Source organism: Anomaloglossus baeobatrachus, chromosome 6 (genome assembly GCF_048569485.1).
Source record: "Anomaloglossus baeobatrachus isolate aAnoBae1 chromosome 6, aAnoBae1.hap1, whole genome shotgun sequence".
In the NCBI taxonomy this organism is placed as follows: Eukaryota; Metazoa; Chordata; class Amphibia; order Anura; family Aromobatidae; genus Anomaloglossus; species Anomaloglossus baeobatrachus.
Window position 1 is genome coordinate 489685543 of NC_134358.1, and position 21702 is coordinate 489707244.

The following is a 21702-nucleotide window of genomic DNA, read 5'->3' on the forward strand; positions in this document are numbered from 1 at the left end:
TATATATCTATAGGCTCCTTGGTCACCATATTTAACATCATATGGTATTGTCTGAGATGTCAGTATACTAAGGAGCTTTTGGTTACGTGTTACCTAATCTAGGTCCGTCGGTCTTCACAAAACAGCAGCTGCTGCAGCGTCCGGGAGAAAGGCGCTCCATGCACAGTCCCCATAGGGACACAGAGTACCTTATAGATGCAGGGCCCGGTCCCTGAGGATGAATAGACTCCTGTCCGGCAGATTCCCACAGGGGCTGCGGAGGGAGCCCGGTCCCAGTGAATGGATGACCGGTCAGGATCCCACTTCTCCCAGAGCCGCTAAGGGATGGTGAAGGAGACGGCATGAGGCTCCGGCCTTTGTACCCGCAATGGGTACCTCAACCTTAACAACACCGCCGACATAGTGGGGTGAGAAGGGAACATGCCGGGAGCCCTGTGGGGGCCCTCTTTTCTTCCAACCGACATAACTAATATGAGAATGCATGAGTGGATGTGTGCCTCCTTCCACACAAAGCATAAAACTGAGGAGCCCGTGATGCACGGGAGGGTGTATAGGCAGAGGGGAGGGGTTACACTTTTTAAAGTGTAATACTTTGTGTGGCCTCCGGAGGCAGAAGCTATACACCCAATTGTCTGGGTCTCCCAATAGGAGCTAGAAGAAAAGGAATTTACGGTAAGTAAACAAAATTCCCTTCTTTCTGTAGGGAATATACAGTAGCCCCTATAAAAATCACACCTTTAGTGCTCGGTTGACTTGGATTTCCAGCACGTTGATCAGGAGCACATACTTTTGAGGGGACTAAATTCCAGGGACTGTTCAATCATGAAGTGTTACATTAGTTTGTGTGGACCCACTGCGCCACAGACCGGGCTTACCCTGAAGGGGCTTAACTAAGTGTTGCTTTTACCAGAGCCTCTGATGATCAGGATGGACTGGACTGTGGGTAGACACCAGGTACAACTTCAGGGCAGTCCTCGGTACTGCAGCAGCTGACCTAAGGGTCAGGTACACAGATACAAGGGACTGGCAGGATGGAGCTGGTACAGGAGACAGGCACGAGGGAGTCAGTACAGAGACTGGCAGGACGGGATCGGATCTACAGACTAGAGTCAGTAACGGGAACAGACAGCAGACTGATGTACAAGCGGGAACTGGTGCACTAGGAACCTAATTGTTCAGGCATCTCCCTACAGAGCAAGGTGAGCTAAATATCCGATGACTCCCAGCCATAGCCTGAGAACACTTTCATGTGCGCATGCTGCCCTTTAGGTGGTGGTGAGCGTGCGCGTGCCCAAAGAACCCTGCCAGGAGATCTGCATGATGTGCACAGGCCCTGAAGTGTAGAGACCAGGGAAGGATTAGGTGAGAGAGCTGACCAGTCGCTTTGATAGTCACTGTGGAGAGGAGGAGGCAGGAAAGTACGAGACGACTGGTGTTACAGTACCGCTCCTCCTTTTGCCCCCTCCTCACCAAGCACAAAAGAATTTTTTTCAGAAGAAGGGGGGCATGAATAATCTTCTTAGGTTCCCATGACCTATGTTCAGTATCAAATCCTTTCCAGTCAACCAGAAATAGGGTTCTTCCTTTCACTTTCTTCATAGCCAAGATATTCTCTACTGCACAGACATTTTCTGAGCATACAGGCGCAGGCATAGAACAAGGATCCTTGAAGAAGGGGCTCATGATGACTGGCTTGAGAAAAGACATGAAAGGAGTTGGGTACATGTAAAGTGGCAGGAAGCTTTAACTTGTAGGACACAGCGTTCATCTGCCTGATGACTTAGAAGGGGCCGATGTAGAGTAGACTCAACTTATAGAACAGAACTTTGAGTCAAATATATTTCGAGGAGAGCCGTGCCTTATCCCCAGGATGGGAATGCAGCGAATCTCTGTGCCTTTTGTCAGCATGTTTCTTCATCTGCTCGGAAGATTTCTTAAAGGTGGTTTTAATGTGCGCCCAGATTTTAGAGAAATTAATAGTGAGACTGTCGAAATACCAGAGATAGTTGAGACAGGGCAAAGGATGTTAGGTTGTTGATCACAGACCATAATGAAAGTTGACTTCACTGAAGCATTGCTTATGTGAATGTTGTACAAGAATTCCACCCAAGGCAACAGCTTTGCCCAGGTGTCATGGTGCACATTCGAGAAATGCACCAGAAAGGTTGTTAGAATTTTGTTGGCCCACTCTACCTGGCCATTGGACTGTGGATGGTATGTGGTAGAGAAAGAGAACTCTTTCACAAGCATGGGAGCCAATGAAAGACCAGGCAGTAGGATAAAGGGAGCCATCCTTGAGAAGCGGTTCACTACTACCCAGATGGTTGAGCACTCAGTGGACACCAGTAGTTTCGTGATAAAAATCCTTAGTTATATGCAGCCAGGAAGGAATGTGAAGTGGAAGAAGCAGTCCAGACTGTCACTGCGTGGGAGTTTTGTCCGGCGCCCATGAAGGGCAAGTAGTAACAAATTCCAGGATGTCATTTTGCATGGATGGCCACCAATCACGGCGAGTGAGGAGCTGAATGTTTTCTTTTTTTCTGCCCCGCATGGCCAGCCATTTTAGAAGAGTGACATCACAGCAAAACTTGCCTTCTCTCAGACTATGACATGAAAGTCTTCACTGGAGGAATTCAGGAGAAGTCCACCGGAGCCAGAGTAATCATCTTGGTGAGCTCAATGATATGTCGCAGCTCCTCCTCCTGGTCAGGAGGAAGAAAGGACCTAGAGATGACATCCACCGTGATGTTTTTGTTCTCCAAATGAAAATGGAGGATGAAATCAAAGCGTGCAAAGAACAGAGACCATCTAGCTTGTTACTGCTATTCCTCTAAGGCCATTTTAATTGCCAACAATGCAGGATCCCCAATAGAATAGTTGCACTCAGGAGCAGAGAAGGCCTTGAAGAAAAACAACAGGTAACCATTTGACTGAAAGAAAATTATTGCATGAAGACTGCCCCTGCTCCAGAAGGCAAAGTAGCTACCTCCAGAAAGAATTGCTTGTTAATGTCGGGCCTATGAAGCATGGGAGCAGAGTAGAAGGCCTGTTTTAAGGAAAGAAATGCAGTTTCTGCCTCTGTTGTTCACATCTTTGAATTTACACGCTTGTGGATCATCGCTGCAATCAGAGCAGTCAGAGACAAAAAAGGGGAATGAACTGACAATAGTAGTTTGCGAATCATAGGAACCACTGCATTGCTTTAATGCCAAAAGGGCAAGGCCATTTGAGAATTGCAAACAATTTTTCAGGATCAATTTTCAGTCCAGTGTCTGAGATGATATAACCCAGAGAGGACAGAGAAGACTGTTCAGTCACACTTCTCGAACTTCGTATATAGTAGATTCCCCCAAAGTCTTTGCAAGACTTGGTGGATGTTCTTTGTATGAGAAGTCAAGTCTGGGGAGAAAACCAAGAAATAATCAAGGTACACCACCACACAGTGTAGAGGAGATCTCTAAAGAAGTCGTTTACGAACTCTTGTAAGACAGGTTGGGCATTACTGAGCCCATGGTGACTGCAATCCATTCCAGCCAAAATAGCGTCCAAAATTCAAATAGCACTCCTTCACTTCCAAGCCCTACTGTATGCCCAAAAAGAAGATTTCCACGTCACATGAAGTTTCCGTATACTCAGTAGAAATTGCCAACAAAATATACTGTCGAATTTCTCCTGTTTCCTTTGTGAAAATGAAAAATTTGGCACTATAGAAACATTTTGTGGGAAAAATGTGATTTCGTATCTTCACAACATCATAAAATTCTGTGAAGCACCTGGGCATAAAAGGTGCTCACTACACTTCTAAATAAATTCTGTGAAAGGTGTACTATCCAAAATGGTGTCACTTGTAGGGAGTTTCCACTGTTTAGGCACATCAGCGGCTTTGTAAATACGACGTGGCTTAATGATTTCAGCCAATTTTGCACTCCAAAAGTTAAATGTTGCTCCTTCCCTTCCGAGCCCTGCTTTGCTCTCAAGCAGTTGTTTTCCCCAACAAAGGGAGTATCTGCATACTCAGGAGAAATTGCTCCACAAATTGTATGGTCCCTTTTCTCCTGTTGCCCTTTGAAAAATTGTAGCAAAAGCAATATTTTTTTGTGAAGAAGTAATAAACTTATTGACTGGGGTTTTGAGCACTTTGAGGGGTTCAGTTTTTAAAATGGTGTCATTTTTTGTATTTCCTGTCACCTAGGCCTCTCAAAGTCACTTGAAATATGATGTGGCCCCACCAAAAATTGGTTTTGTAAATTTCTTGGAAAAATTAGAAATTGCTGATAAACTTTTAACCCTTCTAACAAATGATGCTGATGTAAAGTAGACATGTAGAAAATGTATTTATTAACTTTTTTGTGTGATATAACTATTTGGTTTAGGACCATAAAAAATCAAACTTTGAAAATTGCAACATTTTAAAAATGTTTGTTACTTTTTTTATATTTTCAGAAATAAAAACAAATCATATCATATCAACAAAAATGTACCACTAACAAGAAGTACAGCATGTCACAAAAACATTCTCAGAATCCCTAGAATATATTGAAGCGTTCCAGAGTTATTACCACATAAAGTGACACTGGGGAAAATTCTAAAATATGGCCTTGTCAAGAAGGTAAAAACAAGCTTGGGAATGAAGGTGGTGTCACACATAGCGGCGACGACAACTACGTCGCTGCTAAGTCACCATTTTCTGTCGCTATCGCTGTGTGTGACATCCAGCAACAACCTGGCCCCTGCTGTGAGGTCGCCGGTCGTTGCTGAATGTCCTGCTTCATTTTTTGAACTGCTCTCCTGCTGTGAAGCACACATCGCTGTGTGTGACAGCGAGAGAGCGACGAACTGAAGCGAGCAGGGAGCAGGAGCCGGCTTCTGGCAGCCTGCGGTAAGCTGTAACCACGGTAAACATCGGGTAACCAAGAAGCCCTTTCCTTGGTTACCCGATATTTACCTTCGTTACCAGCGTCCGCCGCTCTCATGCTGCCAGTGTCGGCTCCCTGCTCCCTGCACATGTAGCTGGAGTGCACATCGGGTAATTAACCCAATGTGTACTCTAGCTAGGAGTGCAGGGAACAGGGAGCCGGTATTGGTAGCGTGAGAGCGGCGGACGCTAGTAACTAAGGTAAATATCGGGTAACCAAGAGAAGTGCCTTGTGACACCTGAAGTGCCTGTGACACCCGCCGCACTGCCCTGCTCCACCACACTGCCAGCACAGCACCTACTGCAGCCAGCACAGCCCCCACCGCAGCCAGCACAGCCCCCACCACAGTTCCTGCAGTATCACCCTACTCCAGCACCACCCCTGCCTCCTGTGACCCCGCCTCACCACCGTTGCCGCCCCCCCCCCCCCAATCCAGTAAGACACCACCGGAGCATAATACAGACTCCTTTGTTTTGTTTTTTACCTTTTTTTTTATCTCTAAATACCTTTTTTATCTCTAAATTTGGGGTGCATCTTGTAATCCGGTGCGTCTTATAAAATGAAAAATACGGTAAGTGAATAAAATAAATACTCATTATTTTAATATAAATATTTATGCTTGAATCCAGTTTTCTGAGTGATTAATAATAAATTAGATGTTGCAAGTTTAATGTTTCATGGGTTGTTTCTTCTCATTTTAGTACACTTTTTTCCTTGTTTGCAGATTCGTACAGAATATGACAGCAGAATGGCAGAGTGTGACAAGGTGGAACGTCACATCATCCAGGCACGCGCTCGAGCCACTGCTGAAGAGGAGCGAGTGCTTAACTGTCTGAAGACTGAAGCTGGAGACTCATTCCACATCCTGGGATTACCTCCGGGTAAAAATATACAACTAAGGACAAGTTAATGAAGATAAATTGACGTGTAATGCTACTGCAGAGAACAGGAAGGCTATTGTATTATTTGAGAAGATTAATTTAGTAAATATTAAAGCTCATTGATGAATAAGTAAAATAAAAGAGCAGCCAAATGTCCTAGGGCTGTGCCTATTTGCAGAGTTGTGGGAAAGTGTGCCTGGCCATAAGTGTTAGGCGAGATTCACACACATACAGTGCTGAGCACTATGTTGGGATTTCTGTGGGAATCTGTGATTCTTACAGGAGCCCCCCAACATAGCCGGTCACTTCAATGAAGTCGAAAGACACTGGACACTGCCTGGCTTCTGTCCTGGCAGTTTTCATCTTTTTCAGATATGCACAAGGTCTGCCACATTTATACTCATGGCTGAAAAAGATAAATACTGCCAGCATGGAAGCCAGTCAGTGTCCAGATGCCATCTGCTTTATTGAGGTGAATGGCGCCACTTGTGTTTGCGTGAAAATTCTGACTTTTAGGGATCCTGACAGAATTCCCGACGTAGTGCTGAGAGTCCTGTATGTGAACCTAACCTTACAGCATAGTTCATACAATGGGAGTTTTTGGAGCCTCCATTTAAAGGGAATCCGTCACCAGGTTTTCCCCCTATAAGCTGTGGGCAGCACCACTAAGTTCCTATACACGGCATTCTAGAATACTGTATATAAGTGCCCAGGCTGCTCTGTATAACATAAAAAAACAACTTTTATTATACTCATCTGCAAGGCAATATGGTCCAGTGAGTGTCGCTGATCTCGGTTCAGCACGTCCTATCTTCATGCATCTCCGTCTTCCTTCCCTATTGCGTGGATGATGCATCCTACATCATCCACACAGTGGCCGCCATTGCACTTCAGCGCACTCTCACTTTGATTTGCCTTGCTGAGGGTAGAGCGAAGTACTGGAATGTGCAGTCATGGCAACAAAGGTTCAAAGACTGCCTGCTAATGCGCACTACAAGACTTTGCTCTGCCCTCAGCAAGGCAGGACAAGGAGCGCAATGAAGGCCTGTGTGTTGTTGACGTTGGACTCGTCATTCACACGAGACTGGGAAGGAGAACATAGAGGGAAGAGAGGAGGTGTCAGACCGAGACCAGCAACATCAATCGGACCCGACCGCCCCGCAGGTGAGCATCATAAAAACTGTTATTTATGTTGTATAGAGATCGGTCTGGGCACTTACTGTATATACAGTATTCTAGAATGCTGTATATAGGAGCTCATTGGTGTGGCCGCAGCTTATAAGGGCAAATCCCGATGACAGGTTCCCTTTAATAGTAAAATGTAAAAGTTTGGCTATTCATGTAGTGCTGGCCTTCTCAACTTTACATTGACACAGGCTGCTCAAAATCATTGCAGGAAAGTGATTTAGGCATACAGAATACTGACCTGTAAATCTGGTAATTAGTACTCGTCAAAGTGCACTGAGTTTATAATGTTACCAATAAGCTATCATTGCAAGCGAGTCTACCAGCAGAATATCACTGTTCAAACCAAGCACAGCACCTCATAGAGGACATAGCCTTGAAAAATTGTACCTTCAGTGTGCATTTGCTAGAAACAATTTTTATTGAAATATTCTAATGAGTTGCTTTATACAGCTCCCAGCTACTTCTTTTCTGCTTAGTTCCGTCTTCATATTCCTTGATTGACAGATCTGACTTTACAGCGACCAAAGAAGGTTTAAAGATAGATAGATTGAAAACAAGTAGGTGGGAAGGTGCATAGAACTGACTGGCCACACCAAGGTGCACTAAGCAACTTATTAGGATATGTAACCAAAAATGGATCCAGACAAATGCACCAATGGATTTCCACACTAAATTTACAATTTTTATTAGGTCTATGTCCTTTATAAAGTTTTGAGCTTGGTGTGAACAGTCATTTTGTGCTGAAAGGCTGCTTTCAAATACGTTTTGTGGGTGATGTATTTAGTTGTTTTTTCATTCATCGCAAAAAAAAATGCAAAAATAAATGGTATTGTGTGCAATACCTTATGAATTAACTAATAATTTATTCTTTATAGTCGAATCATATTTTAGATGGTGTGTAGATAATGATCTCCTGAAGAAGCACAAACTCATCTGCCCTGAAGATTACATCACAGACGCACAGGCCATTACCAGAGCTCCTAGAGGTATGTGACTTCTGGTAAACACCTTTAAAGCAAAAATATGCCATGTGTAAAGGCTTAAAGGAGTAGTGGTGATAAAAAATATATCAGCAACGACTGGTCCCCTGCCTCTTTTCTTGCACTAACACCTAGAGTCCCAGTCTCCGAGCTTCCTCTTACAATGGGAATGGGCATATGACTGCTGCAGCCAATTACTATCCAGTGATTGGATGCAGAGGTCACATGCTCTTAACACCAGATCAAGATATATAAGTTACATCTAGGTTTTGTCATGAGTGTATCCCGCTCTGAGGAGACCTCTGGTGAGTCTGGGATCAGAAGTTTATAACACCTTATTGCTCGCAGATCTACTACTTGAATTTTAGAGAAATCTACTTGCTTTTAGTGCTGTAGGGGTTAAGGACTCTTTCTTATCGGGCTGTCGTTTGTAGCCTTAATCGCAGGTGCTGCATTTTTGTGACCTCTCCCCTTCGCTATAAAAAGTCACGTGTCTTACCATCTGATAACGGTTATAAAATTTGGATCCTTATGCTGAACACTTTGGAAGGAGCTAGTCTTAGGAAGAAGCTGAGGAGTCATGACACTTGCAGCTGTGGTGTTTAGCTGCATTGGAGGAGCTTAGAGTTTTTTCCTTTTGTGTCTATTTTCTCTCAGTTTGTCTCCCTTCTTTTGTGTTGTATTATTGCATTGGTGAAACTAGTATTCTCTCCTGCCTTGTCACTAGCCAGGGTGAGTTCAGAGCAAGTGAGGACTTAGGCATGTGATCGGCGACGGAAGGGAAGGACCCATATAGAGATGTTAGGGAGTGTAGGGGTCAGCTTCAGGTGAGTGGCAGGAGGTGACCCAACTCCCTAACGCCAGGGCCCACCGTTCTATTGTGTTCCCTGTTATCCTGTGTGTTGCGACGCTCGCCAGTTCCCTTATACCTGGTGGAACCTCGGTAGTCACTGCATAACAGGTTTATAATGAGTAGTACACCTGTCTTGTGAATAATTTACTGTCATGGTGCAGTAACCAGCTGGCCAATTAAAAATTCCTATTCTGTTTCATTTTAGGATTATCTGAGCCTTCTTTATATAAAGAGACATTCAGTTTTCACCAACATATTTCCAGAAGCCCTGTGGATGATGGCTACAGTGACCCTTCACCTCCAAAAACATCTCCAAAGGGTCTTGTAGAAGGCTCAATATCCAGCTTATCTGTATCATCATTGTCTACCTCTGAAAATATAAGTCAAAGGAAGCCAAGTATGGTAAATGCTACACCAGTAATACCGAACAAACCATTATTCCTAAGAAGCTCAGAACTACAAAGGGTTATTCACAAAACTACAATTCGCCATGTGTGACAATGGGTGAATTACACCCTAATGATATGTTCACACAGTTTTTTCTTTTTCGCTCCTAATTGGGAGACCCAGACAGTGGGTGTATAGCTACTGCCTCTGGAGGCCGCACAAAGAACTACACTTAAAAGTGTAAGGCCCCTCCCCTTCTGGCTATACACCCTCCCGTAGGAGTACGGATTCCTCAGTTTTAGCTTTGTGCGAAGGAGGTCAGACACGCACGCATAGCTCCATTGTTTTTAGTCAGCAGCAGCTGCTATGTCGGATGGAAGAAAAGAGGGCCCATACAGGGCTCCCAGCATGCTCCCTTCTCACCCCACTGTATGTCGGAGGTGTTTGTAAGGTTGAGGTACCCATTGCGGGTACGGCGGCTGGAGCCCACATGCTGATTCCTTCCCCATCCCTTTTTACAGGGCTCTGGGTGAAGTGGGATTTACTGGTCTCCAGGCACTGAGACCGTGCTCCATCTACAGCCCCTGGAGAAAATGCTGGATGGAGCGGAGTACATCAGGGACATGGCCCTGCTTCCTCAAGGTACTCTGTGTCCCCGTGCATTTGGCGCTCACACGCAGCATGCTGGGTGTTGTAGTGCGCCGGGGACATCAGCGCTGCGGCGCTTGTGCCATGGCCTCATTCAGCTTCGCTGAAGCAGGCACACTTTTGGGAAACGGTCGCGCCGGCCGCTGGGACTGCGGCGCGGCTGGCACTTGTGGTGCGCCGGGGACTTCAGCGCGGGCCGCGCTTTTACGGCGGCCGCGCTGATAACTCGAGTCCCCGGCTTTTGCGGCCTAGTTCCGTTCGTTCCCGCCCCCAGACCTGCCAGTCAGGAGAGGGGCGGGACGCTGGTCAGTGCATCAGCGCTGAGGGCTGGAGTCGTTTTTACATACTCCAGCCCTCACAATAGGCACAGAGGGGACACTGTTTCCCGCACTTTTGTTTGGGAACTCCCACGGACCGCCCCTCTCCACAGACGCCGGCAGCCATTCCTGCTGACACGCTGAGCTGCAGAGGGGAGCCGGGGAGACCCAGACAAGGAATTCTGCGCCTCTTACCCGCTATTCAGCGGGCGGTAAGCAGCCCTCAGGGCTCACCCCCTCTTGTGCCAGTAGTAATCTTAGTATTTTGTTCCTGCAAATACTTTGTACTGCATAGCGCTGGTCGCCCTTTGGCTATAGACTCTCTCACATTGCAGAGAGCCAACAGCATGTCGTCCACAAAACGCAAGGGTGCCAAGGCACAGACATTATATGCTTCCTGTACCGCATGTGGGACTTTTCTACCGGCAGGCTCCACTGACCCCCATTGTGTGCAGTGCTCGGCCCCTGCGGCACTTGCACAGTCGGGACCTCTGCTGGACGTGACCCAGGGTGTACCACCTGTGAATGCTGTCCAGGTGACAGGAACTGAGTTTACAGCTTTTGCTGACAGAATGTCTCTCACTATGTCACAAATTCTTGACACATTGCGAGCTAGGCCTGTACTTCAGGCCACGGACACTGTGCAATCATTGCCCCCTGGTCCCCCTCAGCTGAATTACCTCCAAGCTCTGGGACGGGCACATACACCTCAGGGTGAAGACTCTGACTCGGACGATGGCCCCAGGCAACCTAAGCGGGCTCGCTATGAGGGGCCTTCACATTCATCTCAATGGTCAGGATCCCAGCGAGATGAATCTATGGGTGATGAGGCGGACGTAACTGATCAGGATTCTGATCCTGGGACCGCTCTCAATCTAGATACACCAGATGGTGACGCCATAGTTAATGATCTTATAGCGTCCATCAATAAGATGTTAAATATTTCCCCACCAGCTCCTCTTGTAGAGGAGTCACCTTCGCAGCACGAGAGAATCCATTTCAGATATCCTAAGCGTACATTAAGCACTTTTCTGGACCACGCTGACTTTAGAGACGCAATCCAGAAACCCCACGCTTATCCGGAAAGGCGTTTTTCTAAACGGCTTAAAGATACACGCTATCCTTTTCCCCCTGAGGTGGTCAAGGGTTGGACCCAGTGTCCAAAAGTGGATCCTCCAATTTCCAGGCTTGCAGCTAGATCCTTGGTTGCAGTTGAAGATGGAACGGCACTTAAAGATGCCACTGACAGGCAGATGGAGCTCTGGCTGAAATCCATCTATGAAGCGATTGGAGCGTCGTTAGCGCCATCTTTTGCTGCCGTATGGGCACTCCAAGCTATCTCAGCCGGGCTTGTGCAAGTCGACTCAGTCACACGTGCAGTTGCCCCGCAGGTAGCACCATTGACCTCGCAAATGGCGGCATTCGCGTCGTACGCGATTAATGCTGTTCTTGACGCTACAAGCCGCACGGCAGTGGCGTCAGCCAACTCCGTTGTTTTGCGTAGGGCCCTGTGGTTGAGACATTGGAAGGCAGATTCTCATTCCAAGAAGTGCTTAACCAATTTGCCTTTTTCTCGTGACCGATTGTTTGGAGAGCGTTTGGATGAAATCATCAAACACTCCAAGGGTAAGGACTCATCCTTACCGCAACACAGACAAAACAAACCCCAACAGAGGAAGGGTCAGTCTGGTTATCGGTCCTTTCGAGGACCGGGCAGGTCCCAATTCGCCTCGTCAAAGAAGACTCAAAAAGACCAGAGACGCTCAGATTCTTGGAGGTCTCAGTCACGCCCAAAAAGGACAGCCGGAGGAACCGTTGCCAAGACGGCGTCCTCCTGACTTGCAGTCTCCGATTCCCACACCCTCGGTCGGTGGGAGGCTTTCCCACTTTGGCGACATTTGGCTGTCACGCGTCAAAGACCGTTGGGTGAGGGATATTCTGTCTCACGGGTACAGGATAGAGTTCAGTTCTCGTCCGCCAACTCGTTTCTTCAGAACTTCTCCACCACCAGACCGAGCCGATGCTCTGTTGCAGGCGGTGGCCGCTCTAAAGGCGGAAGCAGTGGTGACCTCCGTCCCTCTTCAGGAACAAGGTCACGGTTTTTACTCCAATCTGTTTGTGGTCCCAAAAAAGGACGGATCGTATCGACCCGTCCTGGATCTAAAGTTGCTCAACAGACACGTAAAAGTCAGGAGGTTCCGGATGGAATCCCTACGCTCCGTCATAGCCTCAATGTCTCAAGGAGATTTTCTAGCATCAATAGATATCAAAGATGCGTATCTCCACGTGCCGATTGCGCCAGAGCATCAGCGTTTCCTACGCTTCGTCATACACGACGAACACCTGCAGTTCGTAGCGTTACCTTTCGGTCTGGCAACAGCCCCCCGGGTCTTCACCAAGGTCATGGCAGCAGTAGTAGCTGTTCTGCACTCGCAAGGTCACTCGGTCATCCCGTATCTAGACGACCTGCTTATAAAGGCACCCTCTCAAGAGGCATGCCAACACAGTCTGAAGGTGGCACTAGACACTCTCCAGAGTTTCGGGTGGATTATCAACTTTCCAAAGTCTCATCTAACCCCGACCCAATCTCTGACTTATCTTGGCATGGAGTTTCATACTCTCTCAGCGATAGTGAAGCTTCCACTGGACAAGCAGTGTTCGCTACGGACAGGAGTGCAATCTCTCCTTCAGAGCCAGTCGCACTCACTGAGGCGCCTCATGCATTTCCTAGGAAAGATGGTAGCAGCAATGGAGGCGGTCCCGTTCGCGCAGTTTCATCTGCGCCCTCTACAATGGGACATTCTACGCCAATGGGATGGGAAATCGACGTCCCTCGACAGGACTGTCTCCCTCTCTCAGACTGCCAAGGACTCTCTGCGTTGGTGGCTTCTCCCCACCTCATTGTCACAGGGAAGGTCGTTCCTTCCCCCGTCCTGGGCAGTGGTCACGACGGATGCGAGCCTATCAGGGTGGGGAGCGGTGTTTCTCCACCACAGGGCTCAGGGGACGTGGACTCAGGAAGAGTCCACCCTGCAGATCAATGTTCTGGAAATCAGAGCAATCTATCTTGCTCTGCGAGCCTTCCAACAATGGCTGGAAGGCAAGCAGATTCGGATTCAGTCGGACAATTCCACGGCGGTGGCGTACATCAACCACCAAGGGGGAACACGCAGTCGCCAAGCCTTTCAGGAAGTCCGGCGGATTTTGACGTGGGTGGAAAGCAAAGCGTCCACCATATCCGCAGTTCACATCCCAGGCGTGGAAAACTGGGAAGCAGACTTTCTCAGTCGCCAGGGCATGGACGCAGGAGAATGGTCCCTTCACCCGGACGTGTTTCAGCAGATCTGTTGCCGCTGGGGGACGCCGGACGTCGATCTGATGGCGTCACGGCACAACAACAAGGTCCCAGTTTTCATGGCACGGTCTCACGATCACCGAGCGCTGGCGGCAGACGCCTTGGTTCAGGATTGGTCGCAATTCCGACTCCCCTATGTGTTCCCACCTCTAGCATTGTTACCCAGAGTTCTCCGGAAAATCAGGTCCGACTGCCATCGAGCCATTCTCGTCGCTCCAGACTGGCCAAGAAGGTCGTGGTACCCGGATCTGTGGCATCTCACGGTAGGCCAACCGTGGGCACTACCAGACCGTCCAGATTTGCTGTCTCAAGGGCCGTTTTTCCATCTGAATTCTGCGGCCCTGAACCTGACTGTGTGGCCATTGAGTCCTGGATCCTAGCGGCCTCAGGTTTATCTCATGAAGTTGTTGCCACAATAAGACGGGCTAGAAAACCATCCTCAGCTAAGATCTATCACAGGACGTGGAAGATATTCTTAGCTTGGTGCTTGGCTCAAGGGTTTTCTCCCTGGCCATTTGCATTGCCAATTTTTCTTTCCTTCCTGCAGTCTGGGTTGGAAAAAGGTTTGTCGCTTAGCTCTCTTAAGGGTCAAGTCTCCGCGCTATCCGTATTCTTTCAGAAGCGCTTGGCACGGCTTTCTAAAGTACGCACGTTTCTCCAAGGAGTTTGTCATATCGTTCCTCCTTACAGACGGCCATTGGAACCCTGGGATCTAAACAAGGTTCTCATTGCTCTCCAGAAGCCGCCTTTCGAGCCTTTGAAAGAGGTTTCCCTTTCTCGGCTTTCACAAAAAGTAGTTTTTCTTGTGGCGGTCACGTCTCTTCGAAGAGTGTCCGAGCTAGCGGCGTTATCTTGCAAATCTCCCTTCCTGGTGTTTCACCAAGACAAGGTAGTACTGCGTCCAATTCCAGAGTTTTCTCCCAAGGTGGTTTCTTCCTTTCATCTCAATCAGGATATCACTTTGCCATCTTTGTGTCCGCATCCAGTTCACCAATTTGAAAAAGGTTTACATCTGTTGGACCTGGTGAGAGCACTCAGGATTTCCATTTCTCGCACGGCGTCTCTACGCCGTTCTGATGCGCTCTTTGTCCTAGTCGCTGGTCAGCATAAGGGATCGCAAGCTTCCAAATCCACCCTGGCGCGGTGGATCAAGGAACCAATTCTTCACACATACCGTTCTGCTGGGCTTCCGATTCCATCTGGACTGAAGGCCCATTCTACCAGAGCCGTGGGTGCGTCCTGGGCATTGCGGCATCAGGCTACGGCTCAGCAGGTGTGCCAGGCGGCTACCTGGTCGAGTCTGCACACGTTTACCAAACACTATCAAGTGCATACCTACGCTTCGGCAGATGCCAGCCTAGGTAGACAGGTCCTTCAGGCGGCGGTGGCCCACCTGTAGGAAAGGGCTGTCTGACAGCCCGTTCATGTGGTATCTTTTTACCCACCCAGGGACTGCTTTTGGACGTCCCACTGTCTGGGTCTCCCAATTAGGAGCGAAAAAGAAGAAGGGAATTTTGTTTACTTACCGTAAATTCCTTTTCTTCTAGCTCCAATTGGGAGACCCAGCACCCGCCCTATTTGTTCTTAGGGTTTCGTTTTTCGGGTGCACATGTTGTTCATGTTGTTTCTTAAGTTCTCCGATCTCGTTATCGGATTGAATTTGTTTTTGAAACTGTTATTGGCTTTCCTCCTTCTTGCTTTGGTACTAAAACTGAGGAATCCGTACTCCTACGGGAGGGTGTATAGCCAGAAGGGGAGGGGCCTTACACTTTTAAGTGTAGTTCTTTGTGCGGCCTCCAGAGGCAGTAGCTATACACCCACTGTCTGGGTCTCCCAATTGGAGCAAGAAGAAAAGGAATTTACGGTAAGTAAACAAAATTCCCTTCTTTTTATAGTGAATTGAGGAGCAGATTCTCCTAAATTCCCATCAGAAACTTCTTCAATTACTTGGAGAAGACTTCCTATTGCTTTCAATGTGAAAACACTCTTAAGGCCGCTTTACACCCTGCGACATGGCTAGTGATTGCTAGCGATGTCGTGCGCGATAGCACCCGCCCTCGTCGCTCGTGCGACATTTGGTGCTCGCTGCCGTAGCGAACATTATCGCTACGGCAGCGTCACACACACATACCTTGTCAGCGACATCGCTGTGACCGCCGACCAATCCCTCCTTCAATGGGGAGGTGCGTTCGGCGTCATTGCGGCGTCACTAAGCGGCCAGCCAATAGAAGCGGAGGGGCGGAGATGAGCGGGACATAACATCCCGCCCACCTCCTTCCTTCCGCATTGCCGGTGGACGCTGGTAAGGAGATGTTCGTCGCTCCCGCAGTGTCACACATAGTGATGTGTGCTGCCGCAGGAACGACGAACAACATCGTACCAGTGGCAGCAGCGATATTAAGGAAATGAGCGTCGTGTCAACAATCACCGTTTTTGAACGATTTTGCGATCGTTGATCGTCGCTCATTGGTGCCACACGCTGCGATGTCGCTACCGGCGCCGGATGTGCGTCACTAACGACGTGACCCCGTTGATATATCGGTAGCAATATCGCAGCGTGTAAAGCACCCTATATAGTGCACATAGTGATTTTTTTTTTATACATGTTTTTAGCTTGTAAAAAGAAGGGACACGTCATTTTTTCCCCTTGGAAAAACATTTCAAACCTAACTATTAAATTACTTGAAGCAGAAAAACATGAAAACTATTTAAAAACAAAACGCTCCAAAAACTTAGAATTTTTTTTTTTTAATGTGGACTTTTCAGCCAGAAAAATACACACCAAAAAACCTTGTGTAAGCATATCCGAAAACAGAAAAAGAAGTGGCTCATAAACAATATCGTAAAAGTGTAAATAAAATCCCTTGTTCTTTCAAACATTTTTTTCATAGCTTTTGTTAGCCATCTTCTACAGCCTGTGTGTATTATAGTGTAAACAGATTGCAGATTGAGTTTACAGTAAACCCATCAGGCTGAGTTCACATGTCCTGTAATCCTTCTCCAGAGATCCGTTGGGAAAAATGTTCTGCAAACACAACTGTTTTGTCCGTTTTTAAATAACTCATTTCTGCTGGATCCGGTTTTTTTTAACATTGGAGTCTATGGATAACAGATCCGTTAATGAATTGCTATTTGGCCATCTGTTTTTTTTTTTTCCATTTCTGACGGATACTTTTTTTTTCTTACAGGATCCATTTCACATGAAAGATAAATTGTAATCAGTTATCAGATCTGTTCTCCATAGACTCCAACGTTAGAAAAACAGATCTGGCAGAAATCATTTTGCCAGCGGATCTCCTCAGGATTCGTTCTAATGGATGATTACAGGAATGTGTACTCATCGTTAGGCCCCCTTCACACGTCAGTGATGCCGGTACATATGATGTCCATTTTCATACATACCGGAGACACAGACATATGCAGACCTATTAAAATCAATGGGTCTGCACACATCAGTGTTTCACAAGGGCGCTGTGTCCGTATGGAGCACACAGACAAGTCCGTTTTTCTCCAACAACACTGATGTCACACAGACCACAGTTGTGTGATTCGTGTGACATGTATCAGAGAAAACTTGTGTCTTTGAAATAAAATGATTTTCTACACTCATCTGTCTCGAGCACTGCTGTCTTCGGCACTCCTGTCACTTGCTTCCATGCTCGCTCATTATGCTCATGAATATTCACTGCATCGCAGACTCAGAAGTAGCAGCGCGAGAGACATCAGCACCAGGGACAGGAGCATCTGGGACAGGTGAGTTAAAAGTTCCTGCTCTCTGTGTGCTGTGTTGGATAACACACGGTGAACATTAGTTTGCCAAAATCCCGGCACACGGATGAGCCATGCACACATTCAACACGGCCATGCAAAACGTCAGTGTTTTGCATGAACATGTGAACTCAGCCTTGATGAGCTTGTCCAACAGCAGGGTTTGCAACCTTTATCTTTCTTATCCCAAATAATCTTCTGGACTAGCTTATGACCAGATTGAAGGTTAATTTTTAACCAGTTATACAGTAATTCTGCATAGCAGATTTTTCATAAGAAAGTTTAGGGTCAAAATCAGCTTACTCAGCAGTCTGCTGTACACTGTGATTCATAGAGGCTGCAGAAGCCAGTCCTGACATTGTAATGAATCCCTACTGTTGAAATGTTTTTAGCCAAACATTCATCCATTTTGAATAATAGAAAATCCCTTCAAGGGCTCGCGTAGTCTACTGAATTTTCGGTCAGAGTGCAATCCAACAAAACATTGGATGACGCTTGGACCTATGTTATTCATTGAGGCGGTCACGTTTGATTTTTTTCTTTGGACTGAATGATCCGAGGAAAAAAAAATCACAGCATGCATGATTTTCCTCCAAGAATCAGATGGCACTGGGCAATTGAAGTCTTGGATCCGTGAAACAAATCGGACCGCACTTATATGACATCCAAGTCTGGTGCAATTTTCGTGGACTGACAAAATGGAAAAGATGGAGAAACGTTTCTGTTTATTCTTCTCCACATCCGAGAAAAACACACCGTGAACACACCAAAACCATTTGTATTGGTTGGAGATAATACAGTCGTTTGACCCTAAGGGTACCGTCACACTTAAGCGACACAGCAGCGATCCCTCCAGCGATCTGACCTGGTCAGGATCGCTGCTGCGTCGCTACATGGTCGCTGGTGAGCTGTCAAGCAGGCAGATCTCACCAGCGACCAGTGACCAGCCCCCAGCCAGCAGTGACGTGCAAGCGACGCTGCGCTTGCACGGAGCCGGCGTCTGGAAGCTGCGGACACTGGTAACTAAGGTAAACATCGGGTATGGTTACCCAATGTTTACCTTAGTTACCAGCGCACACCGCTTAGCTTAGCGTGTGCAGGTGCGGAGCCGGCACTGGCAGCGTGAGAGATGTGGAGGCTGGTAACGAAGGTAAATATCGGGTAACCACCTTGGTTACCCGATGTTTACCTTGGTTACAGCTTACCGCAGGCTGTCAGACGCCGGCTCCTGCTCCCTGCACATTCAGGATTGTTGCTCTCTCGCTGTCACACACAGCGATGTGTGCTTATCAGCGGGAGAGCAACAATAAAAAAACGAACCAGGGCTGTGTGTAACGAGCAGCGATCTCACAGCAGGGGCCAGATCGCTGCTCAGTGTCACACACAGCGAGATCGCTAATGAGGTCACAAAAACCGTGACTCAGCAGCGATCTTAGTAGCGATCTCGCTGTGTGTGAAGCACCCCTAACTATGGGGTCTTTACTTATTAGCTTGCTGACAAACACTCAAGTGCAGGGGTCCCCAAACTTTTTCCACAGGGGGCCAGTTCACGGTCCCTTAGACCACGTCGTGCGTCATGATGTGATCATTCTAGGTCTGGACGCCTCTGCGCTTACAATTGAAATAACACAAGGAAATTGTGACACGGGCCGTGTAAATGGCCTCCGGGGGCCGGATGCGGCCCGCGGGCCGTAGTTTGGGGACCCCTGCTCAAGTGCATTGGCCTGGTAACAAATGACTAGATTTATGCAGCTTAGTCTCCCTATGCTTGATTTTGTCTGTTCCGAAAATCCCTTTTTTATCTTCCAGAAGTCTAGATCATCAAAGAAAAGATTACAGAAGACTGAGATGAGTGCAGAAGAAAGAGCGGCTGAACGAGCCCGTCTTGATCAGCTAGAAAAGAGACACAATTTCCTTAAAAATCCCCGCTTTTTGCCACCAAACAGTCAGCATGGAGGACGATCTCTTATTCTTCCAACAAAGAAAAGGGAAGTGTTAATATCTGGGAAGAACAGAGTGATTGAGGAACAGTAAGACATTTCCTAGTCTTTGAAGTTGCCTAAACGAGGGTGGTTTCCTATATTGTGCCAATTCAATATAACTGGAATTAGAAGAACAGGCGGGCTTTACTTCTCCAAGCTGTGGGGCTCGAATCCTAGGATGGACTCCACAATAACCAATGAAGAAAGATAGGCACTCTCATAAATTTCTTAATCAATTTTCTTCTTTTATTCCATCTCCAAGTGGATATAGGTCTTACATCTCAATATTGTTTGAGAAAGATCTGAGATGTAAGACCGAAACGCGTCACTGTATTGTTCATATCCACTTGGAGATGAAAAAAACTAAGAAAATTGATTAAGAAATTTATGTGAGTGCCGATCTTTCATCATTCACTATAACTGGGTGAGTGAACGCTTGTAAATGTACATTGTCTAACTGATGCCTACATAGAGTATTCACAAATGACAGAACTCTTCCATGTACCCTTCATAATTATCTGCAAATTCTGCTAAAGTCTAGTCTAGTGAAGAAAGCAAGGACGACTTTTACAAATTTTCACAAGAAAGGTCTCACAAGAGAACAGCATACATCATTCAATTCATCTAGACCTGATGAGGCTGATGTTTTAAAATCCATGTCATGTCAGAATGGCTGTATAAGGCCTCATTCAGACGTCAGTATAAGAAAAATGGACCAATTTTTTTCTATAAAGACCCTGTCACACACAGACATAAATCTGCGGCAGATCTGTGGTTGCAGTGAAATTGTGGGCAATCAGTGCCAGGTTTGTGGCTGTGTACAAATGGAACAATATGTCCATGATTTCACTGCAACCACAGATCTGCCAAAGATTCATCTCTGTGTGTGTTGGGGCCTTTAGTCTTTGATCAGAGTGTAGTCCAAGTGTCATCAGTTTTTCTTGTAGTGTCATATTAAAAAAAAAGTCTCTCCACCTTCTCCTTTCTGACAGTTCACAAAAATTGGACCGCATTCAGACATCATCAGATTGTTATCCAATTTATTCACAGACCCAAAAACATGCATTGGCAATTATGATATCACTCGTATGAGAACATCGGATGTCTGAATGAGTCCTAATCCTAATATTGAGATGAGCATTTTAGTCCAGTTAGGCCTCATTGAGACATCCATGATTTTTTATGTACACGAAAAATAAATTGTTTAAAGGCCTCGTTACACGCAACGACATCGCTAACGAGATGTCACTGGGGTCACGGAATTCGTGACGCACATCCGGCTTCGTTAACGATGTCGTTGCGTGTGACACTTACGAGCGACCGCTAACGATCCCAAATACTCACCAAATCGTTGATTGTTGGCACGTCGTTCATTTTCAAAATATCGTTGCTCGTTTGAGACGCAGGTTGTTTGTCATTGCTGAGGCAGCACACATCGCTATGTGTGACACCTCGGGAACGACGAACAAGAGCGTTCCTGCGTCCTTCGGCAACAAGGTGGGAGTGATGTTCATGCGGCTGTTCTCCGCCCCTCCGCTTCGATTGGTGTCCTGCTGTGTGACGTCGCTGTGACACTGCATGAACCGCCCCCTTAAAAAAGAGGTTTTTCACCGGCAACAGCGACTTCGTTACGAAGGTAAGTTGGTGTGACACGTACTAGCGATATTGTTCGCAACGGGCAGCGATTTGCCCATGATGCACAAACGACGGGGGCGGGTGCTATTGCTAGCGACATCGCTGCATATAAAGCAGCCTTAAGTGTCATCAGTGTTTTGGATCTGAGTTTCATCAGTGCTTTGTTAGTGTGTCAGCTTTTGCCATCAGTGTGTCATCAGATACATAAATTACAAAGCTTTTGTTGTCTTTTGCAATGTTATACATGGACTGCACACTTATGTCATCCAACATCTGACAGCTGCAGCTTATACTGAGTAGTGTGAGATCTCAGCAGCGGGAAAAGAGACACTGAGGAGCTGTCAATCAGGCTAGGTGAGCGGAGATAGAGTTAAACGTTATAAATTATTACATTGGGTTTTCAAAGCAAATACACCATCCTTATCAGGTCTAAGATAACTATTTAGTAATGTATACAGTTAATATTGTGACATCTGGGGACAGGTCTGCTTCAAGCTTCAGACAATTCCTACCTATAGGCCTTATTGGATTGTAAAACTATCAATTAAATTACTTTTCCATTTTTTTTTTCAGTGATGCAAATGAGCCAGTACCAGTGTTCCTGGCTAACCCTCCCATAGTATTCTTCCCCGAATATAACGTTGGACAGATATATGAAGTGAGTTATTTATGTACTTTTGACTTTATGCAATTTAGACATGTGTAAGAGGAAATGTATGGAATAATTAGGCATAAACTAGGTGAACATGTTTTATTGCTACTGTTTGTGGATAGATATTGTGTTTTGCTGCC

The 21702-nt window shown here is 46.7% G+C and overlaps 1 protein-coding gene across 1 annotated transcript in view; it reads left to right on the forward strand.

The window, feature by feature from the left end:
* The window catches only part of DLEC1 (DLEC1 cilia and flagella associated protein), a 195339-nt gene that overhangs the window by 22330 nt on the left and 151307 nt on the right, over nucleotides 1-21702 (forward strand). Inside the window, exons 4-8 of the mRNA XM_075315397.1 lie at nucleotides 5641-5797; nucleotides 7861-7971; nucleotides 9024-9220; nucleotides 19103-19323; nucleotides 21484-21568. Coding sequence (XP_075171512.1) covers nucleotides 5641-5797; nucleotides 7861-7971; nucleotides 9024-9220; nucleotides 19103-19323; nucleotides 21484-21568 — 771 coding nt within the window. The remainder of the gene's footprint in view (nucleotides 1-5640; nucleotides 5798-7860; nucleotides 7972-9023; nucleotides 9221-19102; nucleotides 19324-21483; nucleotides 21569-21702) is intronic.